We start from the raw sequence: 19,853 nt of genomic DNA, 5'->3' as shown, positions 1-19,853 counted from the left end.
GGAGTGGGTTGCCATTTCCTTCTCCAATGCATAAAAGTGAAAAGTAAAAGTGAAGTTGCTCAGTCATGTCCAACTCTTAGCGACCCCATGTACTGCAGCCCTCCAGGCTCCTCCGTCCATGGGATTTTCCAGGCAAGAGTATTGGAGTCGGGTCCCATTGTCTTCTCCGAAAGGGCCCTGAGTCTGTATTTAACTGACTCTCCAGATGAATCTGAAAACCACACCACTCTGAAGATGGATATTTGGAACTCATCTTCTTAGAAACCAACAAAAACATGCTGCCTAAGAGACTACTGACTTAGGGGAGGAGATAGGGAAGAATTGAAGCAAAGGAGAAGAGAGCTAGGAGTTGAGAGAAGTCCAGGGAAGAGGCATGGAAACCAGACCTTTGTGATGAAATGAAAGACTCCACTATGAAACATTTGCATTGAAAGGCACGCCAGCTAAACTGAGACTTTGCCCAGAGCCTGTGGCAGCATGTGCTGATAACCCTGCCCTTGAGAACTTAAAAAAAAAAAAAAAAAAAGGATCAGGTGATTGTTTTTATGGAGACAGTTTCAACTTTGACCATTAGGCTGAGGTATTTTGAAGGATCTAAATTAGCAAGCAACAGGCAAGTGTCTAGTGCTCTTAGCTGGCTCCGTAAGGCACCTCGCTCCGGACTGCTCTCTGCAGCTGAATTCAGGGTAAGTCAAGGCCATCACAGCCAAGTAGAAAATATCTGCTTTTTGATTTCAGCCACAGGGCACCCGGGAAGGCTGTTTGCATCGTGCTGTGTGTATTTTGCTCACGTCAGTGGGTAGCTCAGTTCTCTGAAAAAACAGCAATTACTATCCCAGGTGGTTTATTGTTCGAATACAGATTTATGCTAGCTGCATCAAGCTATCTGGAAGACTGTTTAGGAGACTATTTTGGAAGCAAAAGGGCTTCCCTGGTGGCTCAGACTGTAAAGAATCTGCTTGCAATGCAGAAGACCCAGGTTCAATCCCTGGATTGGAAAGATACCCTGGAGAGGGGAATGGCAGCCCAGTTTGCTATTCTTGCCTGGAGAATCTCATGGACAGAGGAACTCGCAGAGTTGGACACAACTGATCGACTAACACTTTCACTTTTACTTTGGAGGCAAAATGCACACTTGCCTGCAAAAGTCAAAATCCAGCCTAATGTGACTACTGGAGAGATGTTTCTTGACTCAAAGAATATTTTTCTGGGATTTATTAGGAGGAAGAAGTGGTGGGGTGAAGAAAGAAAAGCCACAGGCTTCTGAAGGGAATGGAATCTGTTTCTTGATTAGTGACAGACATTTTATGTTTCATGGGGACTTTGCTCTCTTTTACTCTTTTCTTCCTGCTTCTGATGTGTTGATGTCCTGCCAGTTGTTGACTTCGCTTCCTCTAACAGGTCAAGGTCTTGAATAGTGCAGGCTTGATCCCCACCCTTCAACCTGGGACTCTGGGGGGTCTGAAACCTGCTCAGTAATGTGGGTTTCAGCTTTCAACCCCATCAAGTTGCTCCCATTTTGCTGAGGGCTCCCTCTCCACCACCATGTGTGAGGCAGCTGAGTTCTTGTTTCTTGCCCTCCGGTTGCTTTCTACGTTTGGTTTCTTTGACAGTTGCTGGTATACAGGGTTCTGCCTTCTGCTGCAAGGAATTATGCCATTGAATTTTGAGGAATTTTGCATCTTAAGTAGCCCATAAAAATTCACCTGGTCTTCTGTTCTACCTTCACACCCTCTCAGAGATATGTCACTCATATTCTGATATTTCTATTTTACCTTGTTTTCCTTCTTCCTCCAGAGGGAGGTCAGTTGATACTTTTTGCCTCAGAAAAGGACAGTACATCAGGAAGAGAAGACAATAATCTTTATTTGGCCTTTATGGTACAAAATCCTAATGGATGACGTGAATTCCAGAAGTCATAAATGGGTGTGTTTCATTCGGTCCACACCTTGGATTGATTTTTGATTGCTTGGTGATTGTTGGGTGGTTTCGTGTGTATGTATTTTTTTTTCTTTTTAATATAATAACATTTGAGTGCCTGTAGATGGGCTGGTAGTCTTAGGTTCACTACAGTCTTATATTTTGTTCATCTGTGGTCTTTATCTATAAATTTATATTACCTGTCTGACCCCAATAGGTATCTGAATTTGCAACCACTGGCATCCACTGTAAAATGAGTTTAGAAGAATGCATCAGCAAAGAAGCACATCATCAGGCATGCTCAGTCACTGAGTCGTGTCCAACTCTTTGAGGCCCCATGGACAATAGCCTGCACTTTCCAGGCAAGAATACTGGAGTGGGTTTTCATTTCCTTCTTCAGGGGATCTTCCTGACTCAGGGATCGAATCCACGCCTCTTTGAGTCTCCTGAATTGGCAGGCAGGTTCTCTACCACTAGCACACCCATTGGGCCTGCATTGGTTCAGACAGCAAAGAATCTGTCTGCAATGGAGGAGACCCGGGTTTGATCCCTGGGTCAGGAACAGAAATTACTCTGAATCTAGAAAAATAGAAAAATTTATATTTCCTACATATGTGGATTTGTGGATTATAAAGTTTAATTCTACTGTTCCATTACTAGTTCTGCCACACTAGGGTATGTATTAATACTTAACCAAAGGGCTTTAGAGTTAAAGAAAGAAAGAAAGTGAAGTCGCTCAGTCATGTCCGACTCTTTGCGACCCCATGGGCTGTAGCCTACCAGGCTCCTCTGTCCATGGGATTTTCCAGGCAATAGTACTAGAGTGGATTGCCATTTCCTTCTCCAGGGGATCTTCCCAACCCAGGGATCGAACCCAGGTCTCCCACATTGTAGACAGATGCTTTACCGTCTGAGCCGCCAGGGAAGTTTAGAGCTAAGGAACAGGAAAGATAAAGGTATAATCAAGAAAGATGGTATTCCAGGATATATATTAATATTTAACATAAGTCTTCAGTGTTGGGGAAAGGGAAAGATGAAGTTAAAATCAAGAGAGAAGTAGGAAAGAAAAGCAAGAGGGAGGGGCCAGGAAAAGAATGAGCTTTCACGTGTCTACCCTCATTTGGAGAAGATAAGTAAGGTGTGTAAGTAGGGTGAGATGGCACTGGTTAAAATTCTTACTTCATCATTAACAACATAGGCAAGTTTGGGTAAGTCATTTAACTAACTGAGCTCAGTTTTCCCATATACAATGTAAGGATAATAATGATTTTATTTTATTCCCACAGATTTTTTGTGAGGGTCAAGAGAAATAATAAACATAAAAGGGTCTTAAAAAGTGAAAAGGCTTTACTATGCAGATTCCTGTTACCCAGCCTTTAGTAAGACGAGCCTTTAGTAAGTGCTCAGTAATTGTTTCCTATTACAGAAAAAAGGGAAATGAGGGGAGAATTGAATTCCAAAGGCCACTTAAAATAACCAGCCCCATTACTTGTCAAATAATTGTGATATTTGATTTGTCTCTACCCTTTTCCTGGAGCCACTGCTGTATTTTTCAGTTGTTAAAGATCATGCCCAGTGAAACAGGACCACTTGTATTACCAGCAAATTTCCCTCTATATTACACCAATAGACTTCGTTTTCTTTTTTTACCTCAGTCCACAGAGCAGAGTGGGATTTGGAGGAGGTAATTCAGGGAGGAGAGGCACTCATTAGCACAGTGTCCTCCTCTCCACAGAACATTGAGCTCACTAGCCATCAAAAGCCTCCGCTAGTTTGCATCTCAAACTGAGAATGGTCTCTGGCTATGGTCCTTTCACACAGTACCCTATGGGGCTAAACAACCAGGAATGGAACTGCTTAGCCCCATCCTTCACCTCACACTTGGAGTTCAAAGACTGTTTCTCTATTTTTCCAATTAAGAGCTCTTGTTGAAACCCTAATGACATTTTGCAGAACCTCAGAGTTCCTCAGACCCTGTTGAGAATCCCAAATCTTCTTTTGTAAGAGTATGTGTGTGTGTGTATACATGTGTATGTATTGGGTGAACCAAAAATTTCATTCTGGGTTTTCCCTAAGATATTAAGGAAAACCCAAATGAACTTTTTTGCAAACCCAATATTTAAATCTTGGATTTTTCTTGTTTCTAGAATTTATAACAGAGTGTTATATAAAGAACAGATGCCACAGAGGTTTGACTAATCTAAGGTCTGAGAGGCTTACAACTAAGTTCTGCAAAGGCAATCTGTCAAACTTTGCCTTGGATCCCTACCAGATCTTCATGAGCTCTGCCTCATCAGCCTGTGAAAGGCGACTTTGTTTAGCCCACATTCCAAAGGCAGTGACTGTGGGATTGCTGATCATGTGGTTACTTCCTACGCTGTGTGTGGCTAAGAAACCAGAGACACCATTCACAAGCACACATTGCTGACTTACCAAATGATCTCTCTCTCTCTCTATTTCATGTGCTCTTGGGAGGGCTACTTCTTACAGGAACTATCATTATAATCTAATCCCTTGCGTATACCTTGGTGTAAGTGGCAAAATCTAGACCTAGAATACTAATGACCATTACAGGGAATTTCTGACGATTCAGAATCAATAGCTTTGCACATTTAGCAGGAGCTCCAAAAAAACTAGGAGATAAAACAGTAAGCATAGTCAGCTAAGTCCTGAGACCCCAAAACAAAATTCTAAGAAAGATTCCTTTCGAAGACTGAAATCTGAAACCTATCTTCCGGCCTCTCTCTTTCCTCTGACACTTATTTCCGTAATTGCAGACCTTTCTTCAGGGGCTTCTCAGGATAGGAACAAACTAATTTCTCTCTGCCTCTGTCGCTCTTTCCTCAAATGTCCATACTCTACCCCAAGGCTGGTTTTCTGTGATTATCTGGATGCAGCGTCTGCATTTCATGGATACACTCACACAGAAAGAGTCCAGGGACAGGACTAGCGTGAGGTAAGAGGGCACAGTGGGTGCAAAATTTCAGGATGTCAAAGGCATGGCCACGCAGGTCAACTTTGCTACCAATGTTGCTACCCAACTTTACTACTGCTGCTTCACCTTTAGTCCTTACCTTGATAAAGGGACCGGTGAGCTCTGAGTCCCCATTCCAAATTGGCAAGGTAGGAACATTCCAGGCATGTCTTGAATCAGGTGCCCAGTCCTGATCCAGTCAGCAACAGCCCCCAGGAAGGAGGTCACATGGTATAAACATAGCTATGGAGTGTCCATCTCTGGGCTTAGGGGGCAATTCTCAGATAAAGAGAGACCATGATTTGTAAAGAAACTCTAATATTTTACATTACAAAAGCACTATATAAGTAGAGTATCTTAATTACTTGTTTCCTGCTATTTTTTTCTTGCCCTCATTATGAATTTCATAACTCTGAAGTATATACAATGTATAATTTACTATATGAGTATCAATAGATTTCCTAAAGTTTTAACACATGGTTGCTGCCCTTGAGTTTGCAATCCACCTGGGAGAATGAGACCAGATGCAGAATGCATGTGGGAGAGTAGTTATGTTAAGTAATTCAAATGAATTCCATTTGAAAATAAAATCTGTAGTGAGTCAATACATTATAAGGAAGTTTTGAGAAGGAAGAAGAATGTGTGGAATAAGGCTCTCAAGTACCCCTTCTTAATGATTTCTTTTTTGGGAAGAAAGAAATAGCAGATACAAAGAGTTATAGAAAGGAAAAGATCAGAAAATACCAAGGGAACCCTGAAATGTCACACAGGATATGGGGTGTTCTTTGTTCTTATTCATATTACATGTCCTATCTCCCTAAGACTAATGAAAGACCCAGGAAGTCTGAACTGATGCAACTTCCTTCTGTGAAAAACTCTGCTGGTATTAAAGGAAAACATTCACAATCTTTCTATTTATTCCAAATTATTCTATTGACCATGAATTTTAAATGGTCAGTAATATTGGTTGTTGATGGGGGATCAGGTGAGAGGGAGTATGTCCTTTGCAGAAAATTACTTCCTTTTTTAAATTGTTTTGCTTTTTAAATTTTTGGCTGTGCTGAGCAGTTTGTGGAATTTTAGTTCCCCATCGAGGGATGGAACCCAGACCTTTGGCATCGAGAGAGTGGAGTGCTAAACACTGGACCACCAGGGACTTCCCAGGAAATTACTTTTTCGTAAAAGAAGCACAAAATGCATTTTTTCCTTCACCCTCTCTTTCCTCTGAAGATCCCCTTTCAACAGTGAAGAACTGAACTTTAAGACCCCGCTTCTGCCCCTGCAGGAGAGTGATCTTACAGAGAGTTAATGTTCAGGTGGAGATCTGCGAGGAGCCCACCTTAGAAAAGAGTGAACGAAAGCACAAGAGGATATGGATCTTCTAGGCATGCCTCAAGGGAATGTGATTCCTGACAAATAAAGGGAAGATCCCAAAGGATCTAAAGAAATGATACAGAGTATTTGGCAGATACTCTGGCTATTAGGCGGAGAAGGCAATGGCACCCCACTCCAGTACTCTTGCCTGGAAAATCCCATGGACGGGGGAGCCTGGTGGGCTGCCGTCTATGGGATCACACAGAGTCGGACACGACTGAAGCGACTTAGCAGTAGCAGCAGCTGGCTATTAGGTTTCTCTAATAGCCCAGGCTTGGCTCCCTTCCCAGGTGATTTAAAGTGGAATCCTAATGTTGTTTGTCCGCCTGAGGATTGCTGACAGATAGGATGTCAGATCCCTAGGTCGGGAAGATCCCCTGGAGAAGGAAATGGCAACCCACTCCAGTATTTTTGCCTGGAAAATCCCATGGACGGAGGAGCCTGGTTGGCTACTGTCCAGGGGGTCGCAAAGAGTTGGACACGACTGAGTGACTTCACTCTGCCCCTGCACTTTCAGACCCTGATTATTTTCTCCAGAATCTTTTCTGGTCACAAATATAAAGCCTAAAACCCTCACTTTGCATTCCTCCATAAAATAAAATCAAGGATCCCTTAGAGGATCAAACTTTCCGAGGGGACACCTATTACTACAATTTGTCTGAAGACATTGTTGGGAAATGATGCATATCTGTGTCAAAGTCTCATGTGAGAAATTTCTTTTAGGAAAATATTGGAAACGCCTCACTTTTTCCTTTCCCTTGATAAACTGGTAACCCTTTCTAGGAGAATAATTAGAACAACACAAGTGACATGTTGCCTTTTTTCCTTTGCTTGCACTCATTCAGTGTTTCTGATCCTAATTCATATTTTCCCAGATCCTATTTTTATTTTTTATGTCTCTGTTACCTATAAACAGGTTCAAATCCTTTGTGAATGAGGTATATAAAAAAGGAGAGAAAGAAAGAAGGAAGGGAGTGAGGGAGGAGAATACCCCAATTTTGCTCATAAAAGGGCAGAGTATGAAATAGCTGACCAAATGTATATTTCATTCTCTTTGCTACAAACAACATTCGATATTTATCACTCCACTGGAAAGCCACCGAAGCAGATCATGAAATTTTATTTTCCCTGAAAAAGAACAAATAATGGGAACTCTGAAAAGAGCTGGTGGTTGGTCTTACAACGGCAGAGAGAGATTGGAAATTTGAAAAACAGAAAAAAAAAACAATACTGTAACATATTTCTTGTTTATGTAGATATGGGAATTGAAAAGCAGCACTGATCCTTCCAGGAAACCCTTAATCATGCATTACCCCTTGGAGCCTAACAAACACCGGTGAAATAGGTCATCTGAGAATGATCTCAGCTGAAGAACTGAAGCTCAATGTACTCAAAACCACAAAACTAAGATTTCCTTCAGTGGTGTAATGGATAAGACAGGAGGCTGTAGTGTTAAGACCTAGCTTAAATTTCCAGTTCTACTATTAATTACTTACAACACTTGGGCATGCCACTTAACCTGTCCTCATATGTAAAATGAGAATAATGAGTATGCTCTGCACACCTTATTTTTCCCTCCTCCAGTGTTCTGTGTATTTTGTACTAGTTTCCAGAAGTCTTCTGGGCCAGTGTAAGCCTTGTCTGAGTCTCTTCCTTGGAACCAAAGTCTCCAACTCAGAGTCTTCTCTCCCACTGCAGGAAACACCACTTGGTCCCTTTGCCTGTTGCCAATGTTCCAGCTGACAGTTACCCCGGCAAGTGCCCTGGCAGATGAGCCTGTGCATATCCAAGCAACGGGCCTGCCCCCACTGCAGATGGTGACCCTCATGGCAACCATGAAGGATGACAAGGGGAATATATACCGGTCCCGAGCTTTCTACAGGGCTAACGAGGCTGGGGAACTGGACCTGAAGCGAGATCCTGCTGTGGGGGGCCACTACGTGGGGGTCCATCCGATGGGCCTCTTCTGGTCCCTGAAGTCCGAGAGGCCTTTTGACAGGCTAATTAAGAGGGATGTGATGAACACACCCACCTGGATCACTCTGGATCTATATGACTCAGTTTACATACACAAGGTAGGCGAGGTTCCGCCCAAGGCCAGCCAGGTGCTGCAGCGCTGGTTCTCCAGCCCCGACCTGCAGCGGGTGCCCATCCGAGAAGGTCGTGTGAGAGGAGCCCTGTTCCTGCCTCCAGGTGAGACTCATCTTGAGGGACCTAGAAAACATGGTTGGTGGGGATAAAAGCAAAAACAAAGGGCATCCAGTTGTTGAACTAGGAATTCCCACAATATTTTAAAAGGTAACAAGCCATTTTGTTGTGTATGAAAGTGAAATTCATTCTGCTCAGCTTGTACTTTTGCCATTATCTACTAAGCCCTTCTGATACTCTTTCTGATCTCATTTTTCTTCTCTTTTTGCTGCTCTTAGGGGAAGGCCCATTCCCAGGACTCCTTGATTTGCTTGGGGGCATCGGGGGTCTAGTTGAATATCGGGCCAGTCTTTTGGCTGTCCGTGGATTTGCAGTGCTGGCTTTAGCATATTTTGCCTATGATGACCTGCCCAAGCAGCTGGGGGAGGTGGACCTGGAATATTTTGAGGAAGCTGCCAACTTGCTACTAGCTCATCCCAAGGTATTTAAAATACTTTTCATTTTACCTGGCAACATTATATATATATATTAAGTCTGTTCTGCCTATGTTGCTGCTGCTGCTGCTGCTGCCAGGTCGCTTCAGTCGTGTCCGACTCTGTGCGACCCCAGAAATGGCAGCCCACCAGGCTCCCCGGTCCCTGGGATTCTCCAGGCAAGAATACTGGAGTGGGTTGGCATTTCCTTCTCCACTTCATGAAAGTGAAAAGTGAAAGTGAAGTCGATCAGTTGTGTCCGACTCCTAGCGACCCCATGGACTGCAGCCTACCAGGCTCCTCTGTCCACGGGATTTTCCAGGCAAGAGTACTGGAGTGGGGTGCCATTGCCTTCTCTGATGTTACCAGTCTGTTTAGATTGGGGTACAGCACACTTGAGTTAAAATTGGGGATAATAATATCAACCTTGTAGGATTGCTGTGTTGATTAGGATCAGCTTAATGCTTACTGGCACAGAGAAGACAATAAATATTAGGTATATTATGATCTTCATTTTCTAGTTCAAAAATATTTAAATATTAGGTATTTCTTGAAAGTGCTGCACTCAATATGTCAGCAAATTTGAAAAACTCAGCAGTGGCCACAGGACTGGAAAAGGTCAGTTTTCATTCCAATCCCTAAGAAAGACAATGCCAAAGAATGCTCAAACTACCACACAATTGCATTCATCTCACATGCTAGTAAAGTAATGCTCAAAATTCTCCAAGCCAGGCTTCAGCAATATGTGTACTGTGAACTTCCAGATGTTCAAGCTGGTTTTAGAAAAGGCAGAGGAACCAGAGATCAAATTGCCAACATCTGCTGGATCATTGAAAAAGCAAGAGAGTTCCAGAAAAACATCTATTTCTGCTTTATTGACTATGCCAAAGCCTTGGACTGTGTGGATGACAATAAACTGTGGAAAATTCTGAAAGAGATGGGAATACCAGACCACCTGACCTGCCTCTTGAAAACCTGTATGAAACAGTTAGAAGTGGACATAGAACAACAGACTGGTTCCAAATAGGAAAAGGAGTATGTCAAGGCTGTATATTGTCACCCTGCTTATTTAACTTATATGCAGAGTACATCATGAGAGACTCTGGGCTGGAAGAAGCACAAGCTGGAATCAAGATTGGCAGGAGAAATATCAATAACCTCAGATATGCAGATGACACCACCCTTATGGCAGAAAGTGAAGAATTAAAGAGCCTCTTGATGAAAATGAAAGAGGAGAGTGAAAAAGTTGGCTTAAAGCTCAACATTCAGAAAACGAAGATCATGGCATCTGGTCCCATCACTTCATGGGAAGTAAACGGGGAAACAGTGGAAATAGTGTCAGACTTTATTTTTCTGGGCTCCAAAATCACTGCAGATGGCAATTGCAGCCATGAAATTAAAAGATGCTCACTCCTGGGAAGAAAAGTTATGACCAACCTAGACAGCATATTAAAAAGCAGAGACATTACTTTGTCAACAAAGGTCTATCTAGTCAAGGCTATGATTTTTCCAGTAGTCATGTATGGATGTGAGAGTTGGACTGTAAAGAAAGCTGAATGCTGAAAAATTGATGCTTTTGAACTGTGGTGTTGGAAAAGACTCTCAAGAGTCCCTTGGACTGCAAGGAGATCCAACCAGTCCATCCTAAAAGAGATCAGTCCTGAGTGTTCATTGGAAGGACTGATGTTGAAGTTGAAACTCCAATACTTTGGCCATCTGATGTGAAGAACTGACTCATTTGAAAACACCCTGATGCTGGGAAAGATTGAGGGCAGGAGGAGAAGGGGACAACAGAGGATGAGATGGTTGGACAGCATCACCAACTCAATGGACATGAGTTTGGGTGAACTCCAGAAATTGGTGACAGACAGGTGTCTGCACCTAGGTGTGCTGCAATTCATGCTAAAGCTGAAATTCCAGTACTTTGGCCACCTCATGCGAAGAGCTGACTCATTGGAAAAGACTCTGATGCTGGGAGGGATTGAGGGCAGGAGTAGGAGGGGACAACAGAGGATGAGATGGATGGATGGCATCACCAACTCAATGGACATGAGTTTGGGTGAACTCCGGAAATTGGTGACAGACAGGTGTCTGCACCTAGGTGTGCTGCAATTCATGGGGTCTCAAAGAGTCGGACATGACTGAGTGACTGAAATGCACTGAACTGAATAGTTGAAAGAACCCAGGACACCACTTTTTGTAGCTCGAGAGAATAATTTTGATTCTTCAGAATGCTTACCTGCCTCTGCTTGAATGTTGCTGGTGCATTAGATCCTTTTTGCTTTATATAGAACTCTGCTTTTGATGAGCAGTTTTAGTGCCTGTTGTTTCACTTGATCTTCATAACAGTCCTGCAAGGTAGGTAATATTATGACCCCTCATAAGACAATATGGCTTAGGGAGTGTAAGTAGATGATGATCTCTCTTGGTCTCAGAAGCTGGTAAACCCTAGTGCTAGGAGTCCCACTCCTCATTTTCTGACTCTCCCCGTCATCCCAGCTTACTGGCCTGTGGGACAGCTCCTTCTCAGGGAATGGCCTGTAATGGGTTCCCTTCATTTTGTCCTTCAGGTCCTAAAGCCGGGAATTGGAGTGATATCTGTGAGCAAAGGTGCAGAGATCGGGCTGGCCATGGCCTGCTACCTCAAGCAGGTGGCAGCCACTGTCTGCATCAATGGGACCAATGCCATCCATGAATTTCCGCTCAGGTACCGGGATCTGGTCATAAACCCCATCCCCTCGTTTCCAGAGCGCATGCAGGTCAGCGTCGCGGGTGCTGTGCGCATCCGCCACTTCAAGGGCGACCCCCGAGATGAACGGTATCAACACAGTGTGCTTCCTGTTGAAAAGGCCCGGGGCCCAATCCTCTTCATTGTAGGGGAGGCTGACGAATGCTTCAATAGCAAAGAATACGCTGAGCAGGCACTGGACCAGCTGCGGAGGCACGGCAAAAGCAGTGGAAGGATGCTGGCCTACCCCGGGGCGGGCCACCTGCTGGAGCCGCCCTACGGGCCCCTGTGCTGTATGTCCTGGAGCCGCGGCCTCTTCCTCCCCATGCTCTGGGGCGGGGAGCCTGAGGGCCAAGCGGCAGCCCAGGAGCACTCCTGGCAAGAGATCCTGAAATTCTTCAGGCAACACCTTGTTCTGAGCAGAAGCACACTGTAAGGGGGATGATGGGCGCGGGCGCGGGGGGCGGAGACCAACAGCGGACAAGAATCAGGCAGGGCTGTGGGTGAGGGAAGGGGCTCTCCTGATTTCTGTAGATTCACAGTCATCTTGAGGCAACTGGAAGGAAATTGGATAAAATCAAAGAATCAGATGCATCTGAAATATTCCTAATAAAATTGTACGTGCTTTGTAAATTTTTATAAATTGAATCTTAGCTGATATGCACCAGGGTACGTTGCTCCTTCAAAATTTTGATGTCCTTGAACATTGAATAACCTTTTGTATCCCGGTTGGGGAGTCCTTGGATCCTGGTTTGCCAATCTAGATGAATTTCCTGGAACTCTGAAGTCCCTTGTGAAGTCATTTTCTGTTTAAACTATTTGGAGTTGAATTTGACATTTGATTTGAAAAGTTCTGATACCAGCCTCAGGTGTAGGCTTGCTATGGATTTCCAGTAGATACCTTAACTCTTTTTTTTTTTGGAATAGTGATGTTTCTTTTTCTTCCTAAAATACATTTTGTTTAAAAATTTTAAGCAGGAGTGGGATTAAATGCTCATGTGCTTCTGGAGCATTTAGTGACTAAATGAGTTATATTTGAAGTGATTACAGGAGTGCCTGGCACATAGTGATTTCAGTATCAGAGTTAGCTATTATCATTTCCATAAGGTTTTTCTCCTTCAGTCTGTCAATGTGGTGAATTGTATTCATTGATACACTAATTTTTCTTATTCATCTAATTCTACTAGATCAGTTTCTCATCTTGACTAGTTTGGGTTTTAAAATAAAAAATTTTTTGGAGCTAACCTAGTCATTTATATTTTCTAAGAATTTCATCTCTATTTTCTGGAACACATTTCTCTCTCTCTCGCTTTTTAACATATTAACTGTCATTTTATTTGCATGCTTTTGCCTTTTACTTTGAATCCAACTTGCTAAATATTTGTCTATTTTATTGATCTTTTCCTGGAACAGCTTTTGGGTTACTTATGGGTCAAATCTAATTTTTCCTGATTCATCAATTTCTGCTTCTTTGAAATAAGTTTATTCTTTCTGCCATATTTGCTTTTCTGGCTTTTTGATATACAGTGTTCTCATTTTGTTAATGTCTAAGTAGTTTGTGATTTACTCCCTGCCCCTCCCTTAAATCCAGGAGTGCTTTTACCAAAGTACCAAGTATCATCCTGTAGTTAACTTGTTCTTTAAAAGGGAATCTCACTTTGTATTGGAGGGGTCAGATTGTCACCCTCTGAACCCACTGATCAAACTTGGTGTCTCTAAAACTGGTCAACTTGAAATAACATGTTTCATGATGAGATGTAATGTGGAGTGCCCAGCACTTCTTAGACCTCTTCTAACAGCACTAGTAAGCTTGAAGTTTTATTGTCAAGCTTTAAATCCAGTCCTTAGATCAAACTTCTTACTAAGGTGGTAGCTAGTGGAAAAGATCAATGGTACTATAAGGAGACAACCATAGATTGTCTATCATTCTATGATCTGGTCTAGTCACAAGTTAATTACCAACTGATCTGGCCTCTTTTCATAAAAATTGCATGGAAAATTTTGGAATTTTTCACTTTGTAGGATTTTGTTTTTCTTTTGGCATTGGAGTGAGCTGGGGAATTATCCAAAATTAAAAGGCATTTGAGAGGCATATCAACCAAATACTGTGCGTGGGCGTGGTTTGAACAAAATAACTGTAAAAAGATTTTTGAGGGGTAACTGGAGAAATATGAATATGACTGAATAGTAAACAATACTATGAAATGATTATCTTGTTAGGTGTCTGAATGGTGTTGGGGTTATGTAAAAAAGTAACTTTTTAGAGATGGATATTGACATATTTAGAAGTGAAGAGTCACAATATCTGGGAATCATTTTAAAATACTACAGGAATATAAAAAATGTGAGAAGCTATGGTATCTAGATGATGCATATACTGAGGTTTGCTTTCTCTACTTTTATGTATGCTTGCAAATTTTTAATAATAAAAGTTAAAAAATAAGGTGCAATTGTTATATTTATTTTTCTGCCCAACAGACAAGAACTTTAGCATGCAATACATCTTTTCTCCATGATATACCTCATTAATTTCAGATTAATTTTTTTGCAATCAGTGATAATTATTTTAAATTAATTTTCATTGGCATATAGTTGCTTTTACAATGTTGTATTAGTTTCTGCTGTACAGCAATATGAATCAGTTATATGTATATACACATATATCCCATCTTTTTTAGATTTCCTTCCCATTTAGGTCACCGTAGAGCACTGAGTGGAGTTCCCTCTGCTATACAGTTGGTTCTCATTAGTTACCTATTGATATTTTATACATAGTAGTGTATGAAGGTCAATCCCAATCTCCTAATTCATCCCCCTCCTCCTTCCCCGCTTGGTAACCATGAGTTTGTTCTCTATATCTGTGACTCTCTGCTTTGCAAATAAGTTCATCTGTACCATTTTTCTAGACTCAACAAGTACATGATATTATACAATATTTGTTTTTCTCTTTAGTCTTTTTATTTTGGCATCCATTGTTGCCAATGAGAAATCTGATTCTTGCTACTTTGTGGGATTTTTTTCTTTTTCTGAAAATTTCTTACAATTTTCTCTTTGTTCTTAGCGTTCTGAAATTCCATCAGGATATGACTAGGAATGGGTTTATTATTATTATTTTAATTTATTTTGCTTGGTACCCCATGGGCTGAACCTGTATCACATGTTCATGCCTAAAGTGATCACAGGTGAGGGAGATGAGACCACCATACTAACTTAGACAATCAAGACTAACCCAGAGGTACAGCAATGGGTCAGCATCCATTGGAAAACCATGTCCATTTAGTGGACTATGAACAAAAATAAGATCCATTATTAGGAAGGGCTATTCAGTTGCCAATCAGCACAGTTTGCCCCGCCTGCTTTTACTATCTCCCCTAATTATTTCAGTAACAAACGAAAATTTGGTTGGGGGAGATGTGCTCTTCTGGTTTCTGATGCATTTCAAGTATTTTCTGTAACTTATGGGCAAAGATTACCCCTCAATTAACCTGTCCAGACATTTTGATTCTCTAAGCTTTGTTTTCTTTCTCTGTGTCCTTTGGCTGACTGCAGAAGTATTTCTAGTTTAAACATTTGTAGAATACTTCTCATCTGTATATATGAATCCTAGTAACTTTCACCCTATCATATTCCCTTTCTAGGGTGGTTATACAGTCTATCCCAAAGACAAAGGTTTATGTGCCTTTGAACACAAATAATTTATAATGCTGTAAACTGGCAGCCTCTTAGTCTCTGGATTTTCTTTATCTCTAAGGCTTTCCATTTCACTGTTTCTTTGTTGTGTTTCAACCTTGACTAGGTATTTTTCCCTCAGCCTTTGTGTGTGGTTTTCACAGATTTCTATTGCTTCTGGTAGAAAGTTTAATCAGTTTAAAAATCCCTGCTGCTTATACTCTTGTTGCATAACTTTTCTCCTTTTGAATTGTACCCACATATGTCCCAGTGCTTCTGTGATTCTGGACTTACTCCATCCCCCACAAGCGAGTGGTGATTGGTGTAGACCAATCATGGTGTTCTTTTTTTCCTCACCCAGTGATTCGTGTAGGCACAGAATGTGGCATAATTCTGGCCAATGAGATGTCAGGGACATCTGGAGAGAATGGAGATTGCCTGAAAGAGACATTTTTGGAATTTGGAGGGAAGTTTTCCATTTGGATGGTGTATCTTAAGGTGGATGATATCCTGAGACCATGAGGGGAGCTGGTCTGAAGACAAAGCCAGCACCCAAGTTCTGAGCCAAATGAGTTGCAGAGAAATACTGCAATACTTAGCTGCCCAACCAGGGATAGAACCCACACCTCCTGCATTGGAAGGCGAAGTCTTAACCACTGGACTGCCAGGGAAGTCCCAAGGACCATGTATTGTTGCCGGAGGAGATTGTATTACATTTTCCTTGTGATGATGCAATAGCGGGGAGAAGTGAAACCTCTGGTGGTGAGTAGAGTCACCTCCATCTTCCCAATTGGAAAGGAACTGAAAATAAGCCATATATATAGAAAAAATACAGACCAAAATGCTTATTGAGTTTTTACTGTATACCAGAAAATTTGCTGCAAGGTTTTTTGAGTTATCTAATTGAATCTTCAGAGCAGCTTTAACAGTAGACATCCCAAAAGGCTGTGAGATGGATTAGCATTGTCATTCAGCTGATCCTGGGTTTGATTTTTATCAATCTCAGTCCTGTGATTACAGGAGAGAAGGATCTTTTTCAGAGCACACATAGAAGCTTTTAGATCATCTATAGGGCACACAAGTTGGAAATTTAAATTCCTGAGTTCATCTTCTTTCCCCACTTTGTCCAGCAACACTAGGAGCAACAAGCCAATCTTATATTTATCAGTTTGCCAAAAATGTTCTAAAGTATCATATATAAATTTACCCAGCCCTTTCATTCTTATAAGAGGTTGATGAGAAGTATTCAGGGGTGCCTTTTTTTTCCTGTCTTCATTGTCAACTCATGCCATCGACTATCAGTGTTCTCCTTACTACTCAAAATAGAATAATTAGCATATTTAAATCTAATCAGATTAAAGAGCCAGTTCCAGAAATCCTAGAGCCAATTCAAAAAAACTCAATCTTAAAACTCTGTTTTTTTTTTTTTTAGAAACACTCTCTGTAAGAAAATCTCAGAGTTCTCAAGAGAAATAGAACTGACATGATAAATATAGAAAAATTTTTTAAGGCATTGGCTCTTGGGGTTACAGAGGCTGAGAAGTCTCCAAATCCACAACCTGCAATCTGGAAACCCAGAAAAGCTGATGGTATGATTGTAGTCCAAGTCTGAAGGCCTGAGAACCGTGAGAGTTAATAGTGCGAATTCCAGTCTGAAAGCTGGTAGCCTCGATATCCAAGGAGAGCTGATGTTTCAGTATGAGATTGAAGTCAGGAAAAGACAGATGTCTTCACTCAAAGAGGTAGGAGGAGTTCCCTCTTTTTAAAGGAAGGTGAGCCTTTTTATTCTACCCAGTTTTCCATTAGTGGGATGAGGGCCACCTATGTTAGGGAGGGCAATCCATGTTTTTACTCAGTCTGTTGAATCTCATGTAATCTCATCCAAAACACTCTCACAGATATACCCACAATAATGTTTGACCAAATATCTGGGGCTCCAGTGGCTCAGTCAAGTTGATACAGAAAATTAACCACCACAGTATAGATAGTCACTAAATTATTTCCATTTTACAGATGAGTAAACCAAGACTTGGGGAGCTTAAGTTACCTAAGCTTACACAAATATAGATGGATATATAATAGGATTGAATTTACAGTCTTCCAGAACTCATGTAACTATCCTTTTACCTGCCTGACAGCAGTATCTACCCAGGTTGCAGTATCTAGGGATGAAATAATCTAATCTTCTCTTAGTTATATCAATATTATGACTTCCACTATAATTGAGGTTGGATGTGGTAATGGTCTTTATAATTTTTTAGTTTGGTTAGTTCAACACATAATATTAAAAGACAGACTAGTCCAATGACAGAGGACCTTACAATATATTTTTTTTCCTTTTTTTAATTTTTAATTTTTTTATTTTTATTATAGTTTTTTATTTTTTTAATTTTAAAATCTTTAATTCTTACATGTGTTCCCAAACATGGACCCCCCTCCCACCTCCCTCCCCATAACATCTCTGTGGGTCATCCCCATGCACCAGCCCCAAGCATGCTGTATCCTGCGTCAGACATAGACTGGCGACAATATTTTAATTGATAATACCACATATACAGAAAGAAAAATTCAGACAAGCAGAAGTATGTTCTGGCCTCAGTGAGAAAGGTTTGGTGAATGTCTTGCATTGCTCTGAATGAAAAAGCTGGGTTAGAGAAGAAAATCCACCAGTAAAGGAAATATAGTTGAGTTCACAATAGAGAAGTCATCTGATCCATGGGACAGGGACAGTGCAGCAGGCTTTTCCCATGGCTTATTCAGTTATGAAAGTGACAGTGATAATTGCTTAGTCGTGTCTGACTCTTTGCAACCCCATGGACAGTAGCCCACCAGGCTCCTCTGTCCATGGAATTCTCCAGGCAAGAATGCTGGAATGGGTTGCCGTTCCTTTCTCCAGGAGATCTTCCTGACCCAGAGATTGAACCGGGGTCTCCTGCATTGCAGGTAGATTCTTTACCATCTGAGTCACCAGAGAACACACTGCTGCTGCTGCTAAGTCACTTCAGTCGTGTCCAACTCTGTGCAATCCCATAGATGGCAGCCCACCAGGCTCCGCCATCCCTGGGATTCTCCAGGCAAGAACACTGGAGTGGGTTGCCATTTCCTTCTCCAATGCATGAAAGTGAAAAGTGAAAGTGAAGTCAGTCGTGTCCGACTCTCAGTGACCCGATGGACTGCAGCCCTCCAGGCTCCTCTGTCCATGGGATTTTCCAGGCAAGAGTATTGGAGTGGGGTGCCATTTTGCCTTCTCCGGAGAATACACTATTCACCTTTAAAAAGAAACTCATGCTAATAAAGCAACATTTTAACTAATAAAATGGTTTTCTAGACATCTTGATTACAAGATGAAGTATGGGTTATTGTTGAGTTGCTAAGTCGTGTCTGACTCTTTTGTACCCCCATGGATTGTAGCCCACCAGAACACATTTGTCCATGGAATTCTCCGGGCAAGAATACTTCAGCGGGTTGCCATTTCCTACTCCAGGGAATCTTCCCAATCCAGAGATCAAATCGGCAACTCCTGTGGCTCTTGCATTGGCAGGCGGGTTCTTTACCACTGAGCCACCTGGGAAGCATGGAATGTCAAATTTTGGACACAAATTCGTGATGATGCCACCATCCATTAATAAATGTTTCTTGAGTTTACACATGGTGTGTTAAAGATAATATTTGAAAATGGTTTTACATGCTTTTGTCCTCACATTTCCTTGCTCTTTTTTTCCTGGTTTTATCTGAAACCAAATACAGTGATTAGTCAAACCTATTTCACTTGCCTTCACTAATCAAGGTTGTTTTAAGACTTGTATGTCTTATGACTACATGTCCTCTAAGAGGCATGTAGCATAAACAAGATGTTTGCCTGAGTTATTTTCCAGGGTGTTGGACTCAGCTCTGTCTAGTTCAGGCTGAGCTGGTTGGGACAGGGTAGCACCACTGACCCTCTGGCTGGGCACCTGCTGGTGTCCGCTGGGTGACCTTTTGAACATGGAGAGGCTTGTAGATTAGCTACACCTGTGCAGGACCACGAGAATCGCATCTTTTTGCAATCACCTTTCCCCCACGCCCCCTCTCGCCTCAGCCAGCCCCCCTCTGCTTCTTCATTGGTCATCCCCTGAATACTCCACCCGCTTATCTTCTGGGGCTTGCATTTGAGGCTTGTTCTCCCATTTCCTCGCCTTGCAAGTAAACTGTCTTTGCTGCGAGCCTCGGTGACTCAGCGTTTTGGCTGGCTCTGCCTCCCGAAAAATGAACCTGGCTCAGTAACAAATTTGGTGGGTCAACCAGGAGGTAAGTCCAAACAGGATTTTGCCCGTTGCTTTTGTTGCCCCCTCCCGGGTGCTGAGAGGCTAAGAGCCTGGGCACTGAGTCCAAGCCGTAGCCGGTCCGTTTGTTACAGGAACGCTCCCTGCGGCTGACCCAATGAGGGGCCGCCAAGCTTCTGCGCTATTTCCTCTTGCAGTGAAACAAGGGTTTGGGGAGATTTACGGTTTGGAAGATGCCTTTTGGGTAACCTTGTTAAAAAAAATACACCTGCCTACGTTCTTTGTGGAATCTTGACCCACGGGTC

The 19,853-nt window shown here is 42.1% G+C and overlaps 1 protein-coding gene across 1 annotated transcript; it reads left to right on the top strand.

Moving 5' to 3' along the window:
- Positions 1-6,341: 6,341 nt before the first annotated feature.
- LOC128052871 (acyl-coenzyme A amino acid N-acyltransferase 2-like) lies at positions 6,342-12,053 on the top strand. The gene is made up of 4 exons (XM_052645433.1): positions 6,342-6,558; positions 7,967-8,461; positions 8,695-8,897; positions 11,460-12,053. The coding sequence occupies exons 1-4, from the start codon at positions 6,342-6,344 to the stop codon at positions 12,051-12,053; spliced, it is 1,509 nt and encodes a 502-aa protein (XP_052501393.1).
- The last annotated feature ends 7,800 nt before the right edge of the window (positions 12,054-19,853 follow it).

This window comes from Budorcas taxicolor, chromosome 8 (assembly GCF_023091745.1).
Source record: "Budorcas taxicolor isolate Tak-1 chromosome 8, Takin1.1, whole genome shotgun sequence".
Lineage (NCBI taxonomy): Eukaryota > Metazoa > Chordata > Mammalia > Artiodactyla > Bovidae > Budorcas > Budorcas taxicolor.
This window is presented reverse-complemented; position numbering and strand designations above follow the sequence as displayed.